This window comes from Scleropages formosus, chromosome 9 (assembly GCF_900964775.1).
Source record: "Scleropages formosus chromosome 9, fSclFor1.1, whole genome shotgun sequence".
Classification (NCBI taxonomy): domain Eukaryota; kingdom Metazoa; phylum Chordata; class Actinopteri; order Osteoglossiformes; family Osteoglossidae; genus Scleropages; species Scleropages formosus.
In genome coordinates this window covers 12,310,650-12,323,031 of record NC_041814.1, presented here as the reverse complement: position 1 = coordinate 12,323,031, position 12,382 = coordinate 12,310,650, and the positions used below count along the sequence as shown (strand labels likewise).

The following is a 12,382-nucleotide window of genomic DNA, read 5'->3' as shown; positions in this document are numbered from 1 at the left end:
AAATTTTGTAATGTTAAAAGTAAATTCTTATTCAGATTCTAAACACAACCTTGTCCACCGTTTACATAAATAATGGTACAACGTCCCTTCACCATCATTCATATTTGCAAAACATTCCCTTCAACGTTCAGAAAAAAATTCTGAGAACAAATTGCGCTGTGTAACAGATGGCTGTCGGTATGTTACTCGGTTTGTATCGACGCCAGTGCTTCTGTAATATAAATAATACGGTAATAGAGCACAATTACCGTAATAACGAAAAGTGTGTAGTGCGCTTTGTGAGATTTTGCGGCGGTGGCTTTCAGGCAGGTGGATCGTAGCGTCCGTGGAGTTCACCAGGCTTTGACGTCTCACGTGCGGTGTTTCTGGGGGAACAACTGAAAGTGTCAGCTGTCGACTGTACACCCCCCCCCCCCCCAGCGACGACGCGTGATTTGCGCGGGTCCGAGTTCTTTTTTGGCTGTGATGATGATGATTTATTTTGTTGCGGTCTCGTTACCTACCAGAACAGAAGAAGAGGCTGTTTACCGTGTTTACCGTGGTGGATCGCTGCGAACGCGTCTCTGGAAAGAGGCGCACAGTGAGACATTTACGGACCTGCCACTGAATACGGAATAAAAAGGAATGCGGTGGAGATTTCGCAGCGTTTTCCAGCCTAAATGGAAAGCATGGCGTTTGCAGTATCCACATGAACCAGCCGAAAGTGCGTGGGCTTTTTGGATGCGCGTGGGTCGTTGTGCAGCATCACATGCTGCCGTGATTCACTTTATGTACAGCATTTATACTCACGAAGGAACATTTTATTCCTGTTTTTTTTTAATTAATTAATTTATTTTTTTTTAAATTACGACCTTTCACGGCTTTGCACGGTAAAAGTGTGGTCACGCGCCGCCGTACTCCTCGCGCACAACACACACACACACACACACACACACACACACACACACACACACACACACACACACACACACACACACACACACACACACAGACAGACGCACAGAGAGCTGGATGAACGAATGAACGAATAAAGAAGGCGCTTGATGCAAGTTGATGGTGCCAGTTGCAGAGTGGCAGCAGGAGACGATGGAGGAAGGAGCCGTTTCTGAGACTCTGCCGGATCTGAAGGACTTGGAGGTGAAGCTCGGGAGGAAAACGCCGGACGGACTGCTGCGTTGGATGCGGGAGGAAGGCGCCGCGCATCCCGCGGGGGACGAGCGGAGCCGGGAGCGCGACGCGGATCGGGATCGGGAGCGGGAGCGCGCACCTTGCAGGAACGGCCTGGCCGAGAAGATCAGAGAGCTGCGGGGGGAAATGGTGAGGGAGGGTCACGGCCCGATAAATGTGTCCTTCTCCGCTCAATTAAAATGTTGAAATGTCACTTCAAAGACGCGTTATTGCTCGCGGCGCAGGAGGGACGAGCGCGCCGCTAACCCGTGCGCGCGAGCAGCCCCGCTGAGCTCCGCCGCCGCTTCTTTTCGGACGTCCGTACAGCAGACACTGTTGTTACTGTACTCGACCTCAGTGGATCCTTTAGCAGGGTATACCTCATCTGCACCATCTTTTACCATGCCCGTCGAGTCAAGTAGGCATCTCTTGTGTCTCATGCGCCCGCGCGCGTGTGTGTGTGTGTGTGCGCTGTGTTCTGTAAGAGGCTATCAGTACTGACAGCCTGGTGGTGGTCACATTTCATTCTGCCACTGGTGACGTGTCATCTGCTTTATAGAAGAATGTATTTTATAGTTGCCCTTTTCCTCATAGACTTTCTGTCTTATATATTCTGTTTATGTTTCTTGCCATTTCTGGCTCCAACTTTGAATAAGATGTTTTTAGGGTTTACATGGTAACAGATAGATAGATAGATAGATAGATAGATAGATAATAATATCATTATTATTGTTATTATGGGGGGTGTGGTGGCACAGCAGGTTTGGCCAGGTCCCACTCTCTGGTGGGTCTGGTGTGTCCTCACCCCCTCCAGGCCTACGCCCTGTGTTGCCGGGTTAGGCTCCGGTTTGCTGTGACTCCGCTCAGGACAAGCGGCTTCAGCCAATGTGTGTGTGTGTGTGTGTGTGTGTGTGTGTGTGTGTGTGTGAGAGTGACAGAGAAAGTGTGTTCCACTGATGTATGGATGAGTGACCCAGTGTAAGTAGTGTTTAACAGTGTAAGTTACCTTGGTGAATAAGGTGTGTGGGCTGATAACACTACATAGAGTTCGTTGGAAGTCGCTTTGGAGAAAAGTGCCTGCTAAGTGACTAAATGTGTGTGTGTGTGTGTGTGTGCTTTTATGTAAAACACTACTTCTGCTGTCACTACCAATACCACCACTACTACTACTGCTAGTAATAATAATAATAATAATAATAATAATAAAAATGCTTCTTTAACTGAGGTCTTTGTACAAGCTAGCTTGCGGTGTTGGGTGCAACAGTACCGCAAGGGAGAAATGTTAAGGCCACAAGACAACAATCAGACAACACTGAATGTCAAGGATGCAATAATGTGTCTCTGCTCAGACAAGATCGTTGTATGTCATGACTGAAGAATCATTTAATAAAGGAGAATTACACACTCTGAAGGTAAATGAAGTTGTTACAAACAAGGAAAGGTTAAGAAGATAGTGAATTACTGGGAAAGCAATGGAAGAGATGCTTAGATGATTCCAAGACAAGGACCGATGGTATGAGATCTTAACAGCTGTCAGAAGGTCAGAAGACTGGTAGCAGACATGATGCCGAGAGGAAGGTCATTCCATAGCTTATGAGTACAAAGACATGATGTGCAATCCTTGAGTGTGTGCTTGGGAATTTAATCGATACTTTATCACATAGGCTACCAGTGCTGTCCACTCACAGGTATTTACTGCAGTGAAATGGTATCAGCTAGCTGTGCCTTGTAATCTGACCTGCTCATATTTTCTTTTAGCACACATTTTTTTCTAGTCTACTCAGTCTCCTTATTTTTCTGAACTGAAAGTCAGTTCTCATTTACACATTTAAGTACTGGTTTATTTTATTCATTGCATATCGGTAAATATGTCAGTTGTGCTTTTTGTCAGTTTTCCTTTTTGCGATTTCTTAAATCATACCATTTAAGTTCCATTTTTTAAAATTTACATTTTACTTTAGTTGTCAATGCACCCAATTTTAAGTCTCATTACCTTTAATTATGGAGACCCAAGACCAAAATATTTTTACCATAATTTTGTAGAATTTTTTTTTTTGCACATTTATATACTGCTTTGTGGTGTACAAATGTTAGGTGTTTAGGGTGGTCTTGTTTGGGGCTGAACTTTAGCATCACATGTTTAGTCTAAGTGGAAGAAAATACAGGCTGGAAAGCCTGTTCTGTGTGTTGTGAAGCTGTCAAAGTTTAGGAAATATCATTCAAAGTGCAACATGTTATTGCATTCTTAAAGACAAAACACAAGTGCCTACGTGAGACCTTCCATGGAAGCAGTGTTTGTTGGTGACCTGCGGATGTTTTGTTTTCCATGTGTATGGAATGCCCTGCATTCCAAGGATGAAGACAGATGTGCTGACTGTGCCTGTGGTCATAATGACCAGACTGATGTTTAGGTGCCTCGGTTCTATAGTATTTCAGAAGGGGCCGGCGGTCTGTCTTTATGCTGTTGCTGCTGAAATAACGCAGGTGTTGCATTCACGAGTGCTGCTTCAGGTCATTTTAACTGCTTAATTCATTCAGTTTTTATTTTTATTTAAACCGAGAAGAGAAATTGCAACACAAAAGGACTTTGGTAACTCGATAAAAGCAGTAGATTCTCACTCTTACATTCACCAGCACTGACAATTTCAAGCTGCATACGTTCAGTTGAAAACAGACATTCCGCTCAGGACAAAATTTGAAATTATTGAAACCTGCAGTCAGCCCCTTCCGGAGGACCTTGTTATCATCAGAACAGTTTCCTCCTAAATTAAAATCCCTGAGGTCTCTTAAATGTTAACTTTGCTGATATCAGTATTTTTTTTTTCTCTCGACATGTAACAAATCTTGTGCACATACAAGCAGTGCAAAATAAAATAATCTTTATTTTGTGCCTAGTTTTTGTAGCAAAAAACAAAAAAAAAAATAAGAATCCCCTTATTGCAGGAGCCTCCAGAAAAGTCATAGAAAAATAGTAAAAAGCAAGCTGAACAAACTGGGACAAACATCTGAAATCCTTCATAAGAAGCATAAATGATGTGGAACATAGCTAACATCTGAAACATAACTAATCCCTATGCTGGGTGATTAAGATCACTAAATGAACTTGAATAAATGTTGGAATCTTTGAGATTGGAGCTACATGCAGAGATAGAGCTTTATGTTGACCACTTGTTCAGTGATGTCCACTGGAATTCATAATCTGCTTCATTTGGTGAAGTACAGTGGCTTGATTCTTACTCCAAAAAAAAAAAAAAAAAAACAAGCATGCACATTCCTTCTTAAATGTTATTGGACAAATTATTACCCTTTGCTCAAGCCCATGACCCCATGTGAAGGACTGTGTTGTGTCATTCTCTCTCCCCCGCTTCGCCTCCTTCTTCACCATGGTATGGGAGTCTGGCCAGGCTGTGACAATGTAATCTGTCCATGTTTCAAAGAGGTTACTTTGGGTTAAGGACAGCACTGTGTACAGTCCAGTACTGTATAAATATTTGCATTCTAAGACTGGAACATTTATTTTTATGCAGATATGGTACAAGCTTTAGTAGCTCTTACAGCTGAAATACTTCAGAAATGTTTTTAAAGAGAAAATCAGTTTTTCAGTGGCTGTAGATTCCTGACATACCTGCTGGTGTAGAGAAAGAATTCATTATCTCAGCCTCAGTCTTTTGACACCATGGGATCATGTTTCAGAATACTAATATTTGTCAAGTCCTCATTGATGCTCATACTTAGATTTCGTCGAATTAACTGTCCCAAATGCATACATGCAAAAAAATAAATAAATAGGAAAATAATGTTGTATTCTATGTGCTTTTAATCTTTTTTATTTTACATTACTTTTTAACATGCTCACATGCAGAAAAACTCCTTGCTGTACCAAGTTATCTTATGTAATTTTTCAAAAACATCTTGTTTATCATGCAAAAACATGCAAATCACAATGTACAGCCTGTCAGAAATATGTTGACAATGAATGTAGCTCAGTGCAGCCCAGTAGAAGGTGGCTCAACCTCTGACTGATTCACTGATGTTGATGCACTGTGACGGACTCTTGAGACAGAGCTTGTGGAAGATGTGAGTCCTATGTCTGCTGTCTCTGACAGTAGCTAGACAGAGGGGGTGCTGCATGTGAGGCATCCTCTTTCTGGATCATCTAATCTGCTTCCTCAGGCAGGAAGACATCATCATGCCATGTCCTGGAGGCATGTAGAGTTTTGACACCTCAGCTGTGACTCTTTCACAGAACCCATTCGGAACAGATGGACTACAGAGCCTTTTGAGACTAATGAAAATATTAGGCATGGAATAATTAGAGACTGTCTGCTTGATTATCCCTTTTATATGCTTTTCAGTGAAAACCAAAATGGTGAGTACACTTAATTAAAATGAAAGACTGATGGGAATTCATAATTTGAAGATGAGTTTTTTTTTTGATAGAAAATGAAAATGATTAAAAACTCGTGCTGTCATCTGTGATTAAGAAGTATACCCATCCAGGAGAGGAAATAATTGTCATGCGGAGCCGAGGATGCCAGGGCGACTGGACCCAAATGCAGGATTGTTTGTCTGGAACCAAGGGGTCAGGCGAGTTCTCGTTGTCGGGGACAAGCAAAGAGTCGGTCTATCAGAGGTCAGAGTGAGAGTGAGGATCCATGGATGTGGTCAGGGGACAATGCGAAGGGTGGAAAGCTGGAGAATGGATACAGGAAGCAAAGGATAAGGAAGAGCAGGACATAGCGCAGCGGGACAGTTGTCTCAGTGGGATTCCGCAGGGGAACGGAAGCAGAGGAGGGTCTTTTAAGGGTATGTGTACTTATTGGTGTCCGGTGCTTGACCTGTGTCAGGTGCTGTCGATGATGTGGGCGTGGATGTGACAGTTCCCCCCCTCCCTACGGGCGGCTCCAGCTGCCCTATGACGCCTGGAAGGGGGGTAGCCTCTGGGATGCAGATCTAGCTTATCTGGATGGTCCCACTGGAAATCGGAGATGAGGGACGGATTGAGGATATTACGTGCTGGTACCCAGCTGCATTCCTCAGGGCTGTACCCCTCCCAGTCTGTGAGGTAGTACAGGCCCCCATGCCTGCGTTTGGAGTCGAGGAGGGCGCGGACAGTGTAGGCCACTTCCCCATCTACTTCCACTGGAGGGGGTGTCAGGTCTCCCAGGGTGGCTTGGAACAGGGAGGTACTGTAAGGCTTCAGAAGGGAGATATGGAATGTGGGACAGATATGTAAATGAGGAGGCAACTGCAACCGGTACGTGACTGGGGTGATCTGGCAAAGGATTTTGTATGGGCCTATAGACCAGGGGCTGAACTTCTTGGATGGTAGTTTCAGGCAAATCTCCCTTGTAGAAAACCATACCCATTGCCCAGGCTGGAAAAGCAAGGTGCTGCGGTGTCGGTCGGCCTGTTGCTTGTACTGGTGTACGCTTTGTTGTAGATGGTCCTGTACCACTCGCCAAGCCGCCTTTCGCTGTTCAGGAACCAGTTATGCTCAGTGGGGACCTCAGAGGAACCAGGGTGCCAGGGGAATAAAGGAGGCTAGTAACCCAGGACGCACTGGAAAGGGGACAGGCCTGTAGAGGAATGTGACAAGGAGTTGTGGGCGTATTCGGCCCAGGGCAGGAACCGTGCCCACTGGGTCTGGTCTTGTGTGCAGCAGCTTCTTAGAAACCGACCAAGGTCTTGGTTCAGTCGCTCCACTTGTCCGTCAGCCTGAGGATGGTACCCGGAAGTAAGGCTAATGGACACTCCAAGGCTAACAGCCTCCATACCTGGGACATGAACTGAGGACCTCTGTCTGAGACAATGTCCTTGGGTAACCCGAAGATCCGGAACGCATTCTGAAAGACAAGCTCGGCCATGACCAGGATAGTGGGAAGTCGGGGCAAGGGAATCAGATGACAGGACTTAGAAAACCGGTCTAACACCACTAGGATCACTGTATTCCCCTTGGAGGGCGGTAAGTCGGTCAGGAAGTGTACTGCTACGTGGGAACAAGGTCTGGTTGGAACCGGTAGGGGCTCCAAAAGCCCTGTAGGTTTTTGGTTCGAGGTCCTAGCTTGAGTACATACCTCATGCACCTCCACAAACTTCTGGACATCTTCCCGAAGGGAGGGCCACCAGTCATACTTACGTTTGGCGGGCAACAGCTTACAGGAAAAATATGCACACGGATAGAGCTTGGCTGGGGTTCCCTGCCTCGGTGACAAAACCGCCCTGACACCCACAGTTGAGGCATCTACCTCAACAACAAAAGGTAGCGATGGATTGGGGTGCTTAAGGATTGGAGAGGTTGTAAACCGCCGCTTGAGATCCTGGAAAGCCTCACAGGCCTCTGTTGGCCAGGAGAGCTGGGACCATTTGCCCTTCAGGAGAAAGGTGAGGAATGCAGCGAGGCTACTGAATCTGCAAATGAACCAGCGGTTAAAGTTTGCAAACCCCAAAAACCATTGTAGGGCCTTCACGGAGGTCGGACGGGGCCAATCCAGCACCGCCTGGACCTTAGCTGGGTCCACTGCCACCATACTGTGCCCATCTGGACCAAGGATGAAACCCAGGAAAGAAACCCGCTCCTGGTGAAACAGACATTTATCCCCCTTGACGAAGAGGCCATTATCTAGGAGGCAACCAAGCACTTGTCTCACATGGGTTACATGCTCGACCATCAAAAACACCAGGATATCGTCTAGGCACACGAGTACGCATTTATTAACCAAATCACCCAGCACGTGATTAACGAAAGCCCGGAACACAGAGGGGGCTTTGGCTAACCAGAAAGGCGTAACCAGGTACTTGTAGTGACCTAGTGCTGAAGGTGGTTTTCTACGAACCCCCCTCTCTTAATCTGGATAAGGTTATACGCACAGCGGAGGTCCAGTTTGGTAAAGACCCGTGCACCGTGGACCTGTTTAAGCGCAGCCGTGATCAAAGGCAGGGGGATGTGGATATTTAATGTTGATGTCATCGAGACCTCTGTAATCAATGCAGGGGCGGAGACCACTGTCCTTTTTCTCCACAAAAAAACCTGTGGAGACTGGTGAGGTGGATGGCCTAATAATACCCAGGGATGAGGCCTCTGTCATGTATGCCTACATGACCTTCTGTTCTGGTAGAGAAAGCGTGTAAACTTAGCCCTTTGGAGGGGTGGTTCTGGGCTGGAGGTCGATGGCACAGTCTCATGGGCGGTGCGGAGGTAGGGCAGATGTGCGCGATTTACTAAAGATCTCGGCAAGGTCTGCGTAGTCCTCAGTATAGATAAGTTTTCGTATTTTAATGCCAAGTTCATAAGTATTTGAATCAAAATCAGAAACAATGAACAGATCCTCAGATTTGAGTTACGCTGGGTTGTTGCAGGGTGGGGCTAGTCTTGGCTACCAGGTCAGTGCATTTACTTTCACTACTTAAGTGTTTTTTATTTATGTTTAGCGATATGCTTGAAAATTGGTGATTCTCACTACTCTTTCAGTATTTTTTTGCACACTGCACCTCCATGTCCTTGTGCTACTGGTCAGGGCAATGCTGGACTCCACTGTTGCCTTTTTTGATGTCTGCATTTCACAGAGTTTGGCATTAACAGAGCCTGGTTTTAATATGATATTCCTTGCAGTTTGGTTTTAGCAGACCTTGAGCTGTGGTTTCTATATTGTGTCTTTTGGAAAATCATATTTGGAATCTAACTCAAAGTTCTTTCCAGCTTTACAGTGGTGTATTTTGTGGTTTGTATTATATACAGCAAAAGTGAGATTTTTTGGACTGTATGTTGGAAAATCATATTGCAGCTATGCATGTCAGCTCAAAGTCCAATACAGGGAGTCATTTATACACACACGCAGTCTGAAACCGCTTGTCTCAAGCGGGGTCGTGGCAAACCGGAGCCTAACCCAGCAACACGGGGTGAGGCTGGCGGGGACACACCCAGGATGGGACGCCAGTCTGTTGCAAGGCACCCCAAGCAAGACTTGAACCCCAGACCCACCAGAGAACAGGACCTGGCCAAGCTTGCTGCGCCACTGCACCCCCCGAGTCATTTATAGTGTTCCGTTATTATCATTGCTTTCTGTGCAACCCCTCCCATAATACTGGGTAGTGAAACTGTTCCAATGTAAAGTATTACTGTGCCCAGAGCTGTAGACCCTTCACTTTGTATAACATGTATATAAGGTACAATATCTGTATACAAATCCTGTAAATGTATAGCATCTATATAGAAATGTTGACCTTATTGCATGTATTTGTTTTGAAAATCAGGGGCGCAGTGGCGCAGTGGGTTGGACCTGGTCCTGCTCTTCAGTGGGTCTGGGGTTCGAGTCCCGCTTGGGGTGCCTTGCGACGGACTGGCGTCCCGTCCTGGGTGTGTCCCTTCCCCGTCTGGCTTTACGCCCTGTGTTACCGGGTAGGCTCTGGTTCCCCGTGACCCCGTATGGGACAAGCGGTTCTGTGTGTGTGTGTGTGTGTGTGTGTGTGTGTGTGTGTGTGTGTGTGTGTGTGTGTGTTTTGAAAATCTGTAGACATATGACTTCTGAGTATGGAGTATAGTACAGCTATATTCTAAAATGTATTCTATAACTGCAACTAACAATTTCTCTATGCTGTATACCATTTTATGGAGACCCAGCAGCACTCCCATGAAAGAACATTCATCCAAAATTCATTCAAGTAAAGTGCAGTTTGTGCAGGATAATCAATGAGTTCCATTAGGCTGGAATATTGATTGACCTGTAGGGTCACAGTAGTACTGCTGAATGTAGGGAGAACGTAATTCTGCTTAATTAACTTTTTGTTCATCAAATGGGCTCTTCCTGTGATGCTTTTTCAGCTATGTGGAGGGATTTTTTTTTATTATTTCTTGGAAACTCTTCAGCCTTAATTAATACATGAAAAACAATTAATCTGTGTGTCATTAAAAGGTCTAGTGGTCTGGCAGTACATCAGCTCTTTGGTTGGCTTCCTAAATGGTTCTTAAATAGCAAAAGCAAGTAACTAACACTGCACCACTTTACTGAGTGGTAATAACTCATTAAAACCAATTCTCCAATTAACCAGTAGTTATGTGTTTTTGATTGAAATGAACTTTATAGGAAAAAAATATTCGTACAAAATGAAGGGCTTTTTATTTGTTTTTAACAAATTCTGTGTTATGTAGTTGTTATTCATCACGTCGATCACTGATCATTCACCACATTGATCTTAGATATGTGTATCTGTGTGAAAAGAACCACCGGTTAGCAAAGTACCATTTTTTCATTAGTTCTGTTTTGTTCTGCTTGGTGCACCTGTTAAAATGGTGGGTACTCACCAGCAAGCTCATGGGAGCCAGGCTTCTCTGTATGGCAGCAGCATGCAATGTGTGTGGCACCTTCCAGATTGGCACCTTGGCCCGTGTACTCAGTTCCACCTGGACCATCACTGTGATTAGGCTGCTATTTATGAACGTGATGCGTCCAGCTGGCTGCCGTCTTGTTGGGCTGGGATATGTCCAGCAAGCATAGTTATTTGAAACGGCTGCTTCATGGACTGCTGCTCAGCCAAGGCGTCACACACTTATGCTTACTCATCATCCTCGTGTGTAGAAGTCCCTCAACATGAACGTTTTTCAGCGTAAATGTGCAAATGTAAAATTCTTGCAATCTAGGTTTTGGCACTCATCTCATGAACCCTAGGTGGGCTGGAGAGAACGCTATGGATTAAACATTATTTCTGACAAGTTGCTGTGAACTGCTGATCATTAGATGGTGGGAGGAATATAATTTTAATATAAAAGAGAATACACACAGACAGCTGGGCTGGGTTGAACCCACAACCTTAAATCTTTGAGACAGCTATACTACCCACTGCTGAGTCACTGTTTTTTTTACTCTTCAACATTCCTTGTTCTTGGCGCCTCTCTTGAGAACATACGATAATTGTCAGATACATTTATATTGTTTAATATTCCTCTTTTCCTGCTATATCATAACTTGCATCCCAGTCTCAGTACCACAGCTATTCTGTCCCTTATGTTCCCACTTCATTTTTCTTTAAAACATATAAGAATTTCACTTAGATTTTTATGTCTGAGTGTGTATTGAATCAGCAGGTTTACTATCTTACTGTGCGGTGAAATATCTTGGAATGTCGGCATTTAAACCAACAATGTTCAGATTAATTTCCTTGCATTGCATTTCACCCCTTCTCTTACCTCTTGCTTTCACTCAGGTATATCTGCGCTCCGTGGATGTGAAAATCCTGCGGCAGCTGATGGTTGTGCATGAGGGCATCGAGTCAGTCAAGTGGCTGTTGGAGGAGCGTGGTACCCTAACTAGCCGCTGCAGCAGCCTGACCAGCAGCCAATACAGCCTGGCTGAAGGTCCCGATGCTTCCCTGCGGGGCAGCTGGAGCAGCCTGCAGGACCCAAACGACAGGCTGGACAACATTTCCATTGGCAGTTATTTGGATACGCTGGCTGACGATCTGGATGAGTACTGCCAGTCCAGCTCGGAATCGGTGCCCTGCCTAACCCCTTTTGGGAAGGAGGTGTGTGGCCGGAGCGGGGGTCTGTCGGGCTCCCCATTGGTCAAGGCTGAGCGGCCCAAGGGAGAGGCTCCAGTTTGGCCTAAGATAGGACTGGAAATGTCCAAAGTTGTTGAGCCCATGAAAGCAGCCTCCAGCGCTAAGGAGACTACTCATACACAGGCCGCCATGAGTAATGGGTTCCCTGTAAGGGGTGGTGAGCAGGGGGCCGACCAAGACAAATTGAGCCAGAACCAAAGCCCGAAAGAAAAGTCACACAAGAATGGCAAAATTGACTTGGAGAGTTGCAAACTGAACAGTAAAATGCACCTGGAATACGATTCTCACTGGCACTGGGTGCAGTCACAGGACGATGTGACATTTTTGTGAGAGAAGAAATCGAGACTTCATTTTTAGTTTAGTTCCTTCAATTTTAATTTAGCTACTTTCAATTAATTCCTTATTTTCACCAGTTGCAGTGTCATATTTAGTCCACATGCAGAGCCACTAAAGATCAATGTCAGTATTGGTGGTAGTTACTGTTTCATACACTTTAAAGCATAATGCAGCATGGCAATTTTACATGACAGTCTCTTACAGCACGAGCAGCTAGAGAAAATAATAAACATCATGCAGACTTTGAGTCAGCCCATCTGCGAGAAGTGGTCGTGTTTTCAGGAGCTCACTTTCTCTGGGAATTTGCTAGCACTGTTGTCATCAA

At 45.2% G+C, this 12,382-nt stretch overlaps 1 protein-coding gene across 3 annotated transcripts; it reads left to right on the top strand.

Annotated features, from left to right (window-relative positions):
- Positions 1 to 298: 298 nt before the first annotated feature.
- On the top strand, positions 299 to 12,181 carry LOC114911243 (leucine rich adaptor protein 1). Of its 3 annotated transcripts, none has more exons than XM_029254595.1 (3): positions 299 to 703; positions 1,064 to 1,317; positions 11,368 to 12,181. In XM_029254595.1, exons 1-3 carry the CDS (start codon positions 625 to 627, stop codon positions 12,049 to 12,051), a joined length of 1,017 nt encoding a protein of 338 aa, XP_029110428.1. In that variant the 5' UTR covers positions 299 to 624; the 3' UTR covers positions 12,052 to 12,181. The 3 variants fall into 3 exon arrangements, with proteins under 3 accessions (XP_029110428.1, XP_029110429.1, XP_029110430.1); XM_029254597.1 differs by lacking the exon at positions 299 to 703 and adding an exon at positions 864 to 869; XM_029254596.1 differs by having other exon boundaries at positions 626 to 1,317.
- The last annotated feature ends 201 nt before the right edge of the window (positions 12,182 to 12,382 follow it).